This window comes from Aotus nancymaae, unplaced genomic scaffold, assembly GCF_030222135.1.
Source record: "Aotus nancymaae isolate 86718 unplaced genomic scaffold, 86718_ANA_hifiasm-v0.15.2.pri h1tg000028l, whole genome shotgun sequence".
Lineage (NCBI taxonomy): Eukaryota > Metazoa > Chordata > Mammalia > Primates > Aotidae > Aotus > Aotus nancymaae.
In genome coordinates, this window is record NW_026988441.1 from 9,194,782 (window position 1) to 9,211,079 (window position 16,298).

Here is a 16,298-nt window from a genome sequence, read left to right on the forward strand (position 1 = left end):
ATGAGGGCAGCAGGGGGACTCGGGAGGGCCTGCCCCTGTCTCTTGCTGGTAACAAAGGTCCCACTTGCTTTATTTTCTTTAAAACAATAAATAGTCTAAAAATAGAACAGGAGAGGGAGGAGTAGGGTGAGGTGAGCTTGAACAGGGCTGCAACTGTGAGGCTCTGGGGTGGGGAAGGAAAAAGCAGGGGGCTGGTAAACTTCACCCTCCAACACCCCGAATTTCATTTTGGGTTCCCTTCCTGATAAGCCCAGGGGAGAATCAGGGCAGCTGCGGGCGACTGTGGTGCTCCAGGCAAATGTGCCCAGTGGTGGGGGCCAATCAGTGCCCCCCTCCCTGGCCCCATGGGACCTGGCTAAGGGGACCTGCATTCTCAGGGGCTGGAGGCCCAGGAGGGACAAATTCATTGATGTGTCCTGGCTTCCAGCAAGAGCCACGGTTGCCCTGAGGGGTGAGGGGAGCAGGCGAGGGGGCTGCCCTCTCACTGGAGGTGTGGGGGCAGCGGCAAGGCCTTCTCAGCCAGCAGCTGGTAGAAGGGCTTGGGTGTCTCCCAGTCCTCGTCCTCGCTGCTGGAGCCATCCTGCTTCACGATGCGGTTGTGCTGGCGGCTGAACCTGCGAGCTTTGGTGCTGGGGAGAAGGCGGCAGGACGGCCTGGCTTCCTCACTCACCTCCGGGGGTCCCTGTCTCACCCCCACCCCATCCCTGTGGCCCCTGTAGCGGCCTGGGCCACTGTTTTATCCTTTTCTGGGCAAACCTTGGGGCCACCAAGTCCTGGTCTGTAAGATGGGACTCAGCCAAGGGCTCTGGGATGTGTTCAAAGTTTTGCTCAATTTTTCAGGGGCCAGTTTGGAAATGGGCAGGTGGCAGCTCCTTGAAGGTGGACAGGCCAGGGTTTGGGGGAGGCAAGGCAGCCAAGCAACAGGAAAATCAGACCACACTCCAAGAAACTCGTGTGGTAGAGACAGCAAAGGGATTGAGGCAGGGGTCCATGTCCACGTTTAGCTGTTCCCTAGCCTAGCAGTGGTGGGGCACCCCTCCACCTCTGTCACCCCTAAGGGTTTCATAAGACCAGGCAACACGCAAATTCCTCGGCCCAGTCTCCCATGCCATGACACCCAAGGCTCTGGAGACAGAGCAGGGTTCCAGAGCAGGGAGGCCCTTCCACCCCCACACCCCCACACCTTGGGCCAGGGCCTCTCACCAGTATGGCCTCCGTTCCTGCTGGGTCATCACCCGCCACAGTTGGGCCAGCTCCCTGGTGGCAGCCGTGGAAGCGGTCCCAGGGCAGAATCTGGGACAGGAAGGAGGAGGAGGTAAGGAGAGGCCTGCGGGGCACCCTGACTGAGAACTCGGACTCTTCCTAGCCCTGTGGGCCTGTGAGGCCTCCACGACCACCCTCTAGAGCTGAGGAGGCAGAGGGAGCTAGACTCAGTGGCTTTCACAGGGGGGCACCCGGCATCTCCGGAGAGTGCAGGGGACCTGTGGCCACTGCTCCTGGCCCCCACACCCGGATTTTCCTGTAAGGGAACCAGCTCTTCTCCACTGTGGCTTGGGGGGGCCCCCATCCCCTGGCTCCAGGCCTGTCAATGACTGGTTCCAGGTGGGCACCCAATCTACCGAAGTCAGCCTCAAGGATTTTGCTTGAAACCTTAGAGACCTCTCCTCCCCCAGGGTCGCTCGGGTGGGAGACAGGACCTGAGCCTGCGCCTCCTGCGGTGACTCCGCCTGCCAGGGAATGAAGCCAGCCCGGAAGAGAGCAGAACTGAGCGAAAAGGACGAAGATTCCAGACAGCCTTGTGTGAGCCCTAAAACCATCTACATCTCAAGGCAGTCTACACCCGCCCGTGTTTTCTAGGTTATATAAGCTAATTCATTCCTTTCCTTGCTGGGCCTAGTGGCTCACACCTGTAATCCCAGCAATCTGGGAGGCTGAGGTGGGCAGATCACTGGAGGTGAGGCGTTCAAGATCAGTCCAGCCAACATAGTGAAACCCTGTCTCTACTAAAAATACAAAAATTAGCCGGGAGTGGTGGTGTGCGCCTGTAATCCCAGCTACTCAGGAGGCTGAGGCAGGAGAATCTGGGAGGCAGAGGTTGCAGTGACCCATGATCACGCCCCTGCACTCCAGCCTGGGTGATAAGGTGAGACTCCATCTCAAAAAAAAATTTTTTTGTTTCCTTTTCTTCTGAAGTCTGAAGTCTGAGTTGGGTTTTGGTGCTGGCAATGAATGGGCCCTGTCCAATACGATAGGGCTGGGTTCAGTTCTGGGGGAGAACTGAGGTCCTGGAAGGGTCGGTGGGGTCTGGGAGGGGGAAACAGTGTCAGACAGTGTCAGACAGTGGGGAGTGGCATGGCCAGGCTACAGGCAGAGAGCAAAGGCAGGGCCTTCCCCAGGGCCAAAGACGACCCTACCCACCGGATGTACTGCTTCCGGTTCATCCTGCAGAACATGATGAAGCCGTTGACACACTTCTTCTTCATCTGCGGTTGGCAGGGGCCTTTCTTGTTCTCCTTGGGCTTCGCAGGGGCCCTGACTGCTTGGCCCTCCTTGGCCTTTCTCCCAACTGCTGGCAGGGATGAGGCCTGCCGGTTAGGGGTCCATGTGGTGTCTTCGTCGGCTTCACTGGAGCCCGGCGCGCCTTCAGGGTTGGCCTGAGTATTAGGGAGACAAAGGGGCACCACTGGTCTCCCCCTCCATCTTTCTCCCTCGCTGTGGCCCAAGACACACCCTCCAAGGCCCCCAAAGACCCTCCTGAGTCCCACAGCCTGCCCTGGTCCTCCGTCTCGCTGGACCACTGCTGCTGCCCGCTGAGCGAGAACAATGAGAGGTACATGTCTTGCTAGCACCTGATCTACCAAAGTCAGCCCCGAGGACTTTGCTTAAAACCTTAGGGACCTCTCCTCCCCCAGGGTCGCTCGGGTGGGAGACAGGACCTGAGAACCCATCCTGGGGGAGGGAGAGGATGGTGAGGGAGGAAAGAGGCCCGCAGGCCCTGGCACATGGCCACGTCTCTTACCTCTGGTTTCCTCCACAGGGGCTCCGAGTCGCTGTCCTCTGAGCTGGAACTGGAGCTGGAGCTGGTGCTGCAGCTGGAACTGGAGGTGGAGCTGGATGGCGCCTTGCTGTTCTCATTGAGTGAGAGGTAGCAGTGATCCAGCGAGATGGAGGACCGGGGCAGGCTATGGGATTCCGGAGGATCTTCGGGGGCCTTGGCGGGTGTGTCCTGGGCCATGATGAGGGAGAAAGATGGGACGGGAGAGCAGTGGTACCCCTTTATCCCCCCAGAATGCAGGCCTCCTATGTTGGGTAATATCTTTTTTTTTTTGGAGATGGAGTTTCACTCTTGTTGCCCAGGCAGGAGTGCAATGGTGCAATCTCGGCTCACAGTAACCTCCACCTCCCAGGTTCAAAAGATTCTTCTGCCTCAGCCTCCCAAGTAGCTGGGATTATAGGAATGCGCCACCACACCTGGCTAATTTTTATATTTTTAGTAGAGATGGGGTTTTGCCATGTTGGTCAGGCTGGTGTTGAACACCTGAATTCGTGATCTGCCTGCCTCGGCCTCCCAAAGTACTGGGATTATAGGCATGAGCCACCATAGCCAGCCAGTCTTAACATCTCTGAGCATCTATTTCATCTACAAAATAGTGGTCACAATCTATGCCTCACAGGGTTGAGAAGCACCCCACGCAGTGCCTGGGGCTAAGAACTCCGCCATTGGTGTCCGTTTTTGTTTCTGCCACCAATTCACCACTGAGGGGACACTGGAAGAATCATGGACTGGGGTGGGGCTGCTGCTCCATTGGATAGTGGCTTCCTGGAGTGTAAGGTGGCTACAGGGGTTGGTCCAGGGGCCCAGGAGGGTAGTCTTGGGTTTTGGTCTCTGTTCCAACTGAGCATTCCTGGGGATCAGGGATCATTCCCTTTTTTTTTTTTTTTTTTTTTTTTTGAGATGGAGTCTCACTCTGTTGCTCTGGTTGGAGTGCAGTGGCGTGATCTCTGCTCCCTGCATCCTCCGCTTCCTGGGTTCAAGTGCTTTTCTTGCCTCAGCCTCCCGAGTAGCTGGGACTACAGGCTCGCGCCGCCACTCCTGGGTAACTTTTGTATTTTTAGTACAGATGGAGTTTCACCATATTGGTGAGGCTGGTCTTGAACTCCTAACTTCGTCATCTGCCCACACTGGTCTCCCAAAGTGCTGGGATTACAGACATGAGCCACCGCACCTGACCAATTTTTGTACTTTTAGTAGAGATGGGTTTTCTCCATGTTGGCCAGGCTAGTCTCAAACTCATGACCTCAGGTGATCTGCCTGCCTCAGCCTCCCAAGTGTTGGGATTACAGGCATGAGCCACTGCACCCAGCCTATTCTTTTGATTTCAGTTTTCTCATCTGTAAAATGGGGCCACAGGAGACCTTGCTTCATACAGTGGTTGTGAAATGATGTGGGAGGCTGGGTGCGGTGGCTCATGCCTGTAATCCCAGCACTCTGGGAGGCTGAGGTGGGCAGATCACATGAGGTCAGGAGTTTGAGACCAGCCTGGCCAACATGGTAAAACTCCATCTCCACTAAAAATACAAAAAATTGGCAGGGCATGGTGGTGGGCACCTGTAATCTCAGCTACTTTGGAGGATGAGTCAGGAGAATCTCTTGAACCCGGGAGGCGGAGGTTGCAGTGAGCCAAGATCGCGCCACTGCACTAAAGCTTGGATGACAAGAGGGAAACTCAGTCTCAAAAAATAAATAAATAAATAAAATGATGTGGGGGTTTTTGTATGGGCACCTGGCAGCTTTTAGCTTTTATCCTTTTTGTTCAGTTCACTCCAAGCACAGAGCCGGCTCTGGTGGCCAACGGCACATGCACAGAGGGTGGGTGGGTTTTTTGAAGGATAAGGAGAAGCATGAGTGGGTGGGCAGGCGGGTGCATGGCAGCTGGAAGGGTGATGGGTGGATGAGTGAATGAAGCTGTGAGTGGTGTGTGTGGAAAGATGGATGGATGGGTCTCTGGACAGAGGGGCAGAGGATTTCTACCTTCTCCTGTGGAGGCTCCTGCATGTAGGCTGAAGGTGAAGACTCCAGATCAAAGTGCACTTCTTCAAAGAGAGCCGCTAGGGAGGGAGACCGGAGGGGCTGCCAGAGCCGAAATGCTTCTCCTACAGCACCAAGCTTAGGCCACGCTGTCCCTGCTAACCAGACTCCCCGTCTCTGGCTTTCTCCTTCAGGATCTCCCACCGTGTCCAAATCCCGCTCACGGCCCACTCCTGTGGGTCACCTCCCACCCACAGAGTGAGCCCAAGTGCTGCTATGGGCTTCTAGAGCCACCCACTCACCACAACAGCCTGTGGTTGCTCCCCCACTAGGCTGTGGGCTCCTTGAGGCAGAGCCAGGATCCACCCTGGGCACCCAGGATGGCCTAGCGCAGGCCTGGGCACCGTATGTTTCCCAAGGGAACTAAGCCTCAGGGCCAGCCCTGAGGCCTCACCTTGGGTCAGGTACTCCGTGCCATCCTCCAAGAGCTCATCTGGCAGCAGTTTCCCAGGGGAGCTGAAAAGGCTGGGGCTGAGCCCAAGGATCTCACTTGGGTGACCTGTTGTGCTCCAGACATCAATCTGGGGAGGCCCCAGGGACAGTGGGCTCCCTGGAAAGGAAACAGCAGACTCAGAGCTGTAGCTAGAAATCACCCTGTGCCCTAGCACAGCAGCTGGTATTGAGGAGACAGTGCCTGACGCCGGGGCAAAGTGCCTGATGCTAGGGAAAGCGAATGTCAGTTTCTCATTTTGAATTCTTGGTCGGAGAAATGAAGAGGCAGCCGGGCGCGGTGGCTCACGCTTGTCATCCCAGCACTTTGGGAAGCCAAGGCGGGTGGATCACTTGAGGTCAGGAGTTCAAGACCACTCTGGCTAACATGGTGAAACCCTGTGTCTATGAAAAAATACAAAAATTGGCTGGGCATGGTGGCACGTGCCTGTAATCTCAGCTTCTCAGGAGGCTGAGGCAGGAGCATCACTTGAACCCGTGAGGCAGAGGCTGCAGTGAGCCGAGATTGTGCCACTGCACTCCAGCCTGGGTGACAGAGTGACACTCTGTCTCAAAATTGGAAAAAAAAAAGAAATGAAGAGAAATGACGTTTGGCATTATGTCAGGGATGGCCACGAAACAAAAAATCAGTATCGTAACGTGCAAGATCCCACAGGCTGATTATAACTACCTGCATCTCTGTGATAAGATTCTGAGCTCAGGTGCGGTGGCTCAAGTCTGTAATCCCAGCGCTTTGGGAGGCCGAGGTAGGTGGATCACCTGAGGTCAGGAGTTTGAGACCAGCCTGGCCAACATGGTGAAACCCCATCAGTACTAAAAATACAAAAATTTGCTGAGTGTGCTGGTGCATGCCTGTAATCCCAGCTACTTGGAGGCTGACACAGAATCACTTGAACCCAGAGGCGGAGGTTGCAGTGAGCCAAGATAGCGCCAATGCATTCCAGCCTGGGCAATGAGAGTGAAACTCCACCTCAAAAAAAAAAAAGTCTGACCTGTGTCAGAGCTAAAAAAAAAAAAAAAAAAAAGAAAAGAAAAGAAAAAAAAAGATTCTGAGGTCTGGAGCAGTGGCATGTGCCTGTAATCCCAGCACTTTGAGAGGCTGAGGCAGGACAATCCCTTGAGGCCAGGAATTGGAGGCTTCAGTGAGCTGTGATTGTGCCACTGCACTCCAGCCTCAGGGGGAGAACTTGTGTCAAAAGAAAAAACGAACACAGAAAGAGGCTGGGGCAGTGGCTCATGCTGTAATCCCAGCACTTTTGGGAGGCTGAGGCATGTGGGTCACCTAAGGTCAGGAGTTCGAGACCAGCCTGGCCAACATGGTAAAACCTCATTTCTACTAAAAATACAAAAATTAGCTGGGCATGGAGGTAGGCACCTGTAATCCCAGCTACTCGGGAGGCTGAGGCAGGAGAATCCCTTGAAGCCAGGAGACAGAGGTTGAAGTGAACTGAGATCACGCCACTGCATCCCATCCTGGGCAGCAGAGTGAGACCCTGTCTCAAAAAAACAAACCAAAAAGACCCAGAACGATTCTGATGCAGTATCTGGGCTCAAGGAAAGAGTGGTGATTGATTAGCAATGTCTGCCATGGCAGCGGTGGTGAAGAGACGGCAGGTACACTATGTGTTTGCCTACCCTGTGCTTTGGGGATCTCCATTCCCTTTCCCACCTCCCCTCTTCCATAGAAATGCTCAGACTGAAGTGTGGGAAGGCCCACACCAGCCTGCAAGGAGGAGCGAGAGAGTTGCAGTCACCTTGAGGGCTGTCCTTTGGGGTCCAGGCAGGAAGCCAGGCGTCAGCGTCTAGGGACCTTTTGTCCACGTCCTGGCTGGAATCATAGAACACCAATGGCTGCCTACGAGAGGTGCAGTTTCAGAGTCAGAAAGTGAAGTCAGAAACACAGCCCAGGGCCTGTGTTTCCAGCCCACACAGGCCCTGGGCTGGAAACTACTATAGAGCCTCTTTGTTGCTCTGCACTGGCCCCTTGGGCAGTGCTAGGGGAGTAAAGCTCAGTCAGCTGAGGCTTGCATCCTCAGGGAGCTTACAGTTTCATGAGGAGAGCCCAGCTGGTAAGCAGGTGCTGCAGACTAGGGGGCAGTGCGGTGACTGAGGCGTTGGGGAAGGATGAGCCAGTGGAGAGCAGTGGGCTCAGCCTGAGGGATGGGTGGTTTTCTTTTTTTCTTTTTTAAAGACGGGGTTTCACCATATTGGTCAGGCTGGTCTTGAACTCCCGACCTCAGGTGATCCGCCCGCCTTGGCCTCCAAAGTGCTTGGATTACAGGCGTGAGCTACCACGCCCGGCCTTTTTTTTTTCTTTTTAAGAGCGAAAGAAAGAGAAAGAAAAAGGGGGAGAGAGAACAGGATTCTTGCTCCATTGCCTGGGCTGGAATGCAATCTAAAAATAGGTATTAAAAACCTCTTTTATGCCGATAATTGCGCTTAACAATGGAGACAGGAAGGAATAAGGGAAGAAAATAACAAACAAACAGCCAACCAATATTTCATTTAAGTCTGTGAAATGCTATGCAAATGCTGAAGAGTGATTTACTTCTAATTATGTAGTCACTTTCAAAATAGGTGTAATATGATACTGAGAAAAATGTATGTTCTGTGGACCTGGGGTGGAGAATTCTATAAATATTCACGAAGTTTACTTATTCCAGGTCTAAGTTCAAATCATAGATGTCCCTATTAATTTTCTATGTCGTTGATCCATTGAATATTAACAATGTGGTGTCAAAATCTCCCGCTATTATTGTGCGGGAGTGCAGGTCTCTTTATAAGTCATTAAGAACTTGTCTTATGTATCTGGGTGCTCCTGTATTGGGTGCATATATATTTATAATCATTAACTCCTGTTGTTGCATTGATCCTTTTACCATTATGTAATGTCCTTCTTTGTTTCTTTTAGTCTTTGTTACTATTTTCTTTTTCCTTTCTTTTTTTTGAGACGGAGTTTCGCTCTTGTTACCCAGGCTGGAGTGCAATGGCGCGATCTCAGCTCACCGCAACCTCCGCCTCCTGGGTTCAAGCAATTCTCCTGCCTTAGCCTCCTGAGTAGCTGGGATTACAGGCATGCGCCACCATGCCCAGCTAATTTTTGTATTTTTAGTAGAGATGGGGTTTCACCATGTTGACCAGGATGGTCTCGATCTCTTGACCTCGTGATCCACCCGCCTCGGCCTCCCAAAGTGCTGGGATTATAGGCGTGAGCCACCATGCCTGGCTAGTCTTTGTTACTATTAAAGTCTATTTTGTGAGAGATGAAAGTTATAACTCCTGTTTTTGCTTTTTTTTTTTTTTTTTTTTGCTCTCCATTTAATTGGTGAATCTTCATCCCTTTGTTTTGAGTCTTTGTATGCCGTTGCTTGTGAAATAGATCTGGATACAGCGTACCGATGGGTTTTAACTTTTTATTCAATTTACCTGTCTGTGTCTTTGATTGGGGCATTTAATCCATTTAAATTTAGAATTAATATTAATATTTGTGAGTTCAATATTGTCATTTGATGCTAGCTGGCTATTTTGCCCATTAGTTGACGTAGATTCTTCATTATGGAGATACTCTTTACGTTTTGGTAAGTTTTTGGGATGACTGATACTGGTTGTTCCTTTCTGTTTGTAGTGCTTCTTTCAGAAGCTCTTGTAAAGCAGGCCTGGTGGTGATGAAATCTCCGAGTGCTTGCTTGTTCGCGAAAAATTTTCTTTCTCCTTCACTTATGAAGCTTAGTTTGGCGGGATATGAGATTCTGGGTTGAAAATTCTTTTCTTTGAGGATATTGAATATTGACCCCCACTCTCTTCTAGTTTGTAGGGTTTCTGGTTAGAGGTCTGCTGTGAGTCTGATAGGCTTCCCTTTATGGGTAACGTGACCTTTCTCTCTGGCTGCCCTTAGAATTTTCTCCTTTATTTCAACCCTAGTGAATCTAGCAATTATGTGTCTTGGAGTTGCTCTACTTGAGGAATATCTTTGTGGTGTTCTCTGGATTAGCTGGAGTTGAGTATTGTCCTGCCTTACTAGATTAGGAAAGTTTTCCTGAGTAATATCCTGAAGAATATTTTCCAACTTGGATTCATTCTCTTCATGACATTCAGGTACACCTATCAATCGTAAATTAGGTCTTTTCACATAGTCCCATATTTCTTGGAGACTTTGCTCATTCCTTTTTACTCTTTCTTCTCTAATCTTGTCTTCTTGTTTCATTTCATTAAGTTGGTCTTCGACCTCTGATATCCTTTCTTCTGCTTGATCAATTCGACTGTTAAAACCTGTGCATACTTCGGGAAGTTCTCGTATTGTGTTCTTCAGTTCCATTAATTCACTTATATTCCTCTCTAAGTTGTCAATTCTCATTAGCATTTCGTCAAACCTTTTTTCAAAGTTCTTAGTTTCTTTACATTGAGCTAGAACATGTTCTTTTAGCTCACTAAAGTTTCTTATCATCCACTTTCTGAAGCCTAAATCTGTTATTGGAACGCACTCGTTCTCCATCAGGCCTTGTTCTCTTGTTGATGAGGAACTGTGATCACCTGTAGAAGGAGAGGCATTCTGATCTTGGGTATTCTCAGCCTTTTTACGCTGGTTTCTTCCCTTCGTTGTGAGTTCATACACCTGTTGTCTTTATAATTGCCTACTTTCAAATTAGGTCTCTGAGTAGATGTCCAACTTGTTGATTCCCAGCGCCCAAATCTGAGCAACCCACTGTGCTGGCCAAAACTGCGGCATTAAGATTCGCGGTGCTTTTCTGCCTGGGAATCTCCAGTCTGGCTTCCCTCTTGAGTCCCTTCTTCAATCAGGTAAATGGGTGTGCCTTCCAGGAGTTCCAAACGTTGATCAAAAGGGGACCCAGTCCTGTTTATTCTGCACCAAGAACCGCTGCACCAGGGAGCGGGGGGCGGCAAAACCACGATGCCAGCCACAAGAGTCGCTCTGGCGACCCGTGGGGCTCCTCTGCTGGGAATCTTCTGGTCTGTGGGTAACAAAAATTCGTCTGAAAGTGTGGCGTCCTCTCGTTCTGTGCGCTTTCTCTGGGAGCTACAATCCTGAGCTGCTAGTGATCAGCCATCTTGGATCTCTAATTTTTTTTCCTTTTTAAAAATTTTTTTTTAGGGATGGGTGGTTCTCCAGGGGCACAGGGAAGCAGGCCATCCAGGGAGAGGTACTGGAATATGAGAAGCCCAGAGGGGCTGGCGCAGGGTTCCTAGGGAACAGCAAACGTGTGTGGTGTGAAGTGTAAGAGTCATGGGTGAAGGGCAGGGCTGATGAGGTGAGTTGAAGGTCTCAAATGCCGGGTAAGATATCGGGGCCAGATGCGGTGACCCATGCCTGTAATCCCAGCACTTTGGGAGGCTGAGGTGGGAGGACTGTTTGAGTCCAGGAGTTCAAGACCAGCTTGGGCTGGAAATAGGGAGACCTCATTTCTTTTTCTTTTTTTTAAGACAGAGTCTCACTGTGTAACCCAGGCTGGAATACAATGGCGTGATCTCGGCTCACTGCAACCTCCACCTCCTGGGTTCAAGTGATTGATTCTCTGGCTCAGCCTCCTGAATAGCGGGGACTACAGGCACACACCACCACGCCTGGCTAATTTTTTGTATTTTTAGTAGAGACAGGGTTTCACCGTGTTAGCCAGGAGCATCTCAATCTCCTGACCTTGGGATCTGCCCGCTTTGGCCTCCCAAAGTGCTGGGATTACAGGTGTGAGCCACCTCGCCCTGCTGGGAGACCTCATTTCTACAAAAAATAAACATAAAAAAATTAGCTGGGTGGTGTGCACCTGTGGTCCCAGCTACTCAGGAAGCTGAGGCGGGAGGATTGCTTGAGCCCTGAAGGTTGAGGCTGCAGTGACCTATGATCACATCACTGCTCTCTGGCCTGGACAACAGAATGAGACCCTGTCTCCAAAAAAAAAAAAAAAAAAAGATATTGGACCCTATGCTACAGGCATTGAGGAAGGGCTTTAAGCCACAACCTCCACAGTCAAGGTCTCCGTATTGGAAAAGCCATGTGATCACATGAGGATGGGATGGAGGAGGGGTGACAGGGGGAGGCAGGGGGACAGGTGAGAAAGCTGTGACCATGTCCAGGAAATGGGAAGTCGGGCTTTCCTGCAAGCTCACGATGGCAGGCACAAAGCTGGGCCGCTATTGGTGCTCAAGGGGTACTCGCAGAGGACACAAATTGGCCTCTCTTCCCACTACCCCTCACCCGTGCCACATCAAACCCCTCAGCACTGCCCACTCAGTGCCCTAGGGACTACTTTACCTGGGATGGGGCTGGGTCTTGTTGAGAAAATGGATCCTCACCACATCTTCCTGGGCCAGGAGCGCAGGGGAGGGTGCGTTGTCCTGGACACTGTCCTGGACACTGTCCTGGCACCAGCAGCCTAAGAGGGCAGATCAGGGTGACTTCGCCTGGGGACTGGGCCAAATTCCAGGATGCCCAGACACAGGGGAGGAAGGAGGCCAACTTCTGTCACACACCCACTCCCCAATCCTAGCCCAAACCTCAGGATGCAGGGCGCTGTTGTGAGGCTGAAGGGTGCCCCAAATCACCGCTAGGTTTTTGGAATCCCAAATCCCTATCAGAAGGTGTAATGGGCCCAGGCAAGTTGGCTCACACCTGTAATCCTAGCACTTTGGGAGGCCGAGGCGGGCAAATCACTTGAAGTCAGGAGTTGGAAACCAGTCTGGCCAACATGGTGAAAGCCAGTCTCTATTAAAAATATAAAAATTAGCCAGTCATGGTGGCGGGCGCCTGTAATCCCAGCACTTTGGGAGGCCAAGGTAGGCGGATCATCTGAGGTCAGGAGTTTAAGACCAGCCTGGCCAACATGGCGAAACCCCATTTTTACTAAAAATACAAAAATTAGCTGGGCATAGTGGCACACACCTGTAATCCCAGCTAGCTGGGAGGCTGAGGCAGGGGAATCACTTGAACTCAGGAGGTGGAGGTTGCAGTGAGCTGAGATGGCACCACTGCACTCCAGCCTGGGTGACAGAGTGAGACCCTGTCTCAAAAAACAAACAAAAAAAGAAGCTGTAATGAAGAATACCGGTAGTGGAATCCTGACAATGACCATGAAGCTAGCTGACAAGAATACAGAGCTTACAGCTTCGAGCGCTGCTGAGAGCCTTTTCCATTCTGTTCACCTTTGCCTAAGGGCACCATTATTATACCCATTTTACAGGTAAGTAAACTGAGGCACTGAGATCTCAAGTAACTTGCCCAAGGTCACACAGCTAGCAGGAAGATCTGAGAAGCCCTCCCTGCTCCCTAGGCTGGGTCAGATGCCCCTTCTGGGGCCCCCAGCCTCCTGGGTAAGCCCAGGAAGTCTGGGTCACTCTGGGCTGTCAGTATTGGGTGACATAAGCGATTCCTTCATGAGGCTGTGAACTTAGTCACTGATGTGTCACCAGCATCTGGCACAGGGCCTAGCACAGAGGAGGTGCTTGGCTTGGGGAGAAAGGGCTAAGTGAAGCTGGTTGAGGTGACTCACGCCTGTAATCCTAGCACTTTGGGAGGCCAAAGTGGGTGGAGCCCCCGAGGTCAGGAGTTTGAAACCAGCCTGGCCAACTTGGTGAAACCCTGTCTCTACTAAAAACACAAATATTAGCCGGGCATGGTGGCGCACGCCTGTTATCCCAGCTACTTGGGAGGCTGAGGCAGAATTGCTTGAATCCAGGAGGCAGAGGTTGCAATGAGCCAAGATTGTACCACTGCACTCCAGCCCAGGCAAGAGAGCCAGAGTCTGTCTCAAAAAAAAAAAAAAAGAAAAGAAAAAGAAAGGGCTGAATGAAGAGTTAAGAGGAACGAGATGACTTGAGGCCTCAAAGCTTTGAGCTCTGACCTCCCTCCCTCTCGTCCAGCTCTCTGTCTGAACGCATCACCACACCTTTTCCAAACCAGTGCAGTGACTGGGGCACGGGAGAGCCAAATGAGGCCTGATGCAGAGGCCCTGCCATCCTCCCGGTTCTGTGATGGAAAGCCCACACAGGAGGATGACGCTGTCTCATCCCATCCGTACAGCCATGACACAGCCTTCAATGAAGAAGACCACCAGAGCAAGGCCACAGGCTTGAGAAGGGAGAGGCAGTGTTTCCTATTCACTGCTGCAGCCCCTGCTACTGGTACTGTGTCTGGGACGCAGTCGGTGCCCACAAAGTGGCATCTCAATGAAAGACTAAGTTCATAGTGAGGAAAAAGACCAACTTGAGATGTCACAGTGGATGGTGTCCTCAGCCAGATCCAGCAACGTCAGCTGGGACTGTCCTTCTTCTCTGTCACCTGGAGGCGAGGATGATGCAGGTCTGGGGTGACCGCAGGAGTCGGGGCACCTTGGAGGGGTGGTGGTCCCCCCTGTGCCTCTTCCTTTCTGGTCTGGTGATGGGGTTACTAGCTTCTCAGGCTTGTTCAGGGCCAAGGAGCGGCAAGGCTTTAGGGTCCGAGTCTTCTCAGGGTCTTGGTTTTCTGGGGAAGCAGAGAGTCAGGTGTCAGAGGGACCTGGGGGTCACCTGTGTGTCACCAGAGTAAGGCTCAGATGGGAAACTTCCTTGTCTGAGTCAAAGCTATGCCCGGCCTGGAATGGGTATGCCCAGATCCTCAATCACAGGCCTCTTTGTTCAACCCCTGTCTACACATCAGAATCTTCTTGCAAGCTTTAAAAAATACTGGTCAGGTGCAGTGGCTCGCACCTGTAATCCCTGGGCTTCGTGAGGTCTAGGCAGGCAGATCACTTGAGGTCAGGAGTTCGAGACCAGCCTGACCAACATGGTGAAACCCTGTCTCTACTAAAAATACAAAAATTAGCAGTGTGTAGTGGCACATGCCTGTAATCCCAGCTATTTGGGAGGCCGAGGCAGGAGAATTGCTTCATCCTGGGAGGCAGAGGTTGCAGTCAGTCAAGATTTCATCATTGCACTCCAGCCTGGTGGACAGAGCAAGACTCCGTCTCAAAAAAAAAATACTGATGCCCAGGTTCTGCCGCAGACCAGTGAACCCCGACTTTCTGGGTGTGAGGCCTTAGCGCTGGTACAAGGAGGAGCTGGGAGTTGAACCCAGGCATAGGTTGCTGAGAAGACCCCCAGATAAGGACATCCCTGGAGAAGGAGCCCTGTTCCTGGGTGACCGGGCTTCTGGTTCCGCCTCCACTGACAGCTTGTACCTGACATTTGGGTCAGCTTCTTCTTCCGAGGCTTCTGGCAGGCCCCCTGGAGACGGGACTTCTGAGAGCTTGGGGAGCTGGAAGGGGTAGAGTGTCTCCTCCGCCTGGCTGGGCCTGAGGCTGGGTTCTGCCTCAGCCCTGCAGGGATGGAGGAGACAGGTCAGATCCCCCACCCCATCTGCACCCAGTTGCAGTTCCTGCCTTCCAGACAGTGCTCCCCAGTCCCGGATCAGGCCCCCAGACTGACTTTACAGTGTGGAAACTGGGGACTTATGGGAGGACGCACAGTCAGGACTTTGAAAGTGGAGGGTGAAGATGCACATTTCTTCAGGGCTGTTTTGGGCCTTGGTCAAGCAGAAGAACGGAATGAATACTTCCCCAGACTGGGCACCTCGAGGATGCTTCACCGTCTCCCCGCCCACGCCTTCCTCAACACAGTGAAGGCCTCCCACCCACCCCAAGTTCACTGGGGCCTTTTACTCTGGCCTCTCCATTCTTCCTTGTTAACATCTCCTAGATGGACTCACTTCTACCCACATTCTCAGCTACAGTGCTGGCTTGTGCCTGGCTGTCCCCTGTCTGGATCACTCCGAATAGTGTCTTTCCTCATCTTCCTGACTGCGGTCTCTCACTTCATGACCAGTCCTCTACACTACATGTCAGGGACTTTGTTCTAAAAGAAACAAATCCAGGCTGGACGTGGTGGCTCACACCTCTAATCCTAGCACTTTGGGAGGCCGAGATGGGCAGATCACCTGAGGTCAGGAGTTCGAGACCAGCCTGGCCAACGTGGTAAAACCCCGTCTCTACGAAAAATACAAAAATTAGCTAGGCATGGTGGCAGGCGCCTGTAATTCCAGCTACTTGGGAGCCTGAAGCAAGAGAATCGCTTGAATCCGGGAGGCAGAGGTTGCAGTGAGCTGAGATCACACCACTGCACTCCAGCCTGGTTGACAGAGTGATATTGTCTCAAAAAAAAAAAAAAAACAAAAACAAACCCACACAAATAGATAAATAAGTAAATGAAATATGCTGGCAGAATGGTAGGCGATGAGCCTGGGAGGTTTGGCAGGGATTAGGATGGCAGGGATGAGATCCCAAAGGATTTCCAGCACATGCCAATGCGAGGAGGTGAAGATGAAAATTACTGAGGGATTTTATGCCAGAGGAAAGTCATAATCAGATTTGTTTATTTTATTTTATTTCTTCTGTTATTATATTTTGAGACAGAGTCTTGCTGTTTCACCCAGGCTGGAGTGCAGTGGAGCGATCTTAGCTCACTGCAACCTCCACTCCCCAGGTTCAAGTGATTCTCCTGCCTCAGCCTTCTGAGTAGCTGGGATTACAGGCATGCACCACCACGCCCAGCTAACTTTGTATTTTTAGTGGAGATGGGTTTTTACCAAGTTGCCCAGGCTAGTCTCAAACTCCTGACCTCAAGTGTCCCACCCACCTCAGCCTCCCAAAGTGATGGGATTACAGTTGTGAGCCACCGCACCCGGCCTGTTTCTTCTGCCCATCAGGGCTTCCCTGTGTCTCCTACTGTCCTGAAGGCCCAGCTCCAAGGCCCCGCTCCTCTGAGTTCCCACTGCATC

At 51.8% G+C, this 16,298-nt stretch overlaps 1 protein-coding gene across 1 annotated transcript in view; it reads right to left on the reverse strand.

The window, feature by feature from the left end:
* Positions 1-44: 44 nt before the first annotated feature.
* The window catches only part of MEIOSIN (meiosis initiator), a 28,210-nt gene continuing 11,956 nt past the window's right edge, over positions 45-16,298 (reverse strand). Inside the window, exons 5-14 of the mRNA XM_021668523.2 lie at positions 14,704-14,841; positions 13,752-14,009; positions 11,805-11,925; positions 7,294-7,394; positions 5,484-5,639; positions 5,033-5,109; positions 3,011-3,226; positions 2,419-2,654; positions 1,204-1,293; positions 45-629 (exon numbers count right to left, since the gene is read on the reverse strand). Of these exons, the coding sequence (XP_021524198.2) occupies positions 482-629; positions 1,204-1,293; positions 2,419-2,654; positions 3,011-3,226; positions 5,033-5,109; positions 5,484-5,639; positions 7,294-7,394; positions 11,805-11,925; positions 13,752-14,009; positions 14,704-14,841 (1,541 nt within the window). The 3' untranslated portion in view covers positions 45-481. The remainder of the gene's footprint in view (positions 630-1,203; positions 1,294-2,418; positions 2,655-3,010; positions 3,227-5,032; positions 5,110-5,483; positions 5,640-7,293; positions 7,395-11,804; positions 11,926-13,751; positions 14,010-14,703; positions 14,842-16,298) is intronic.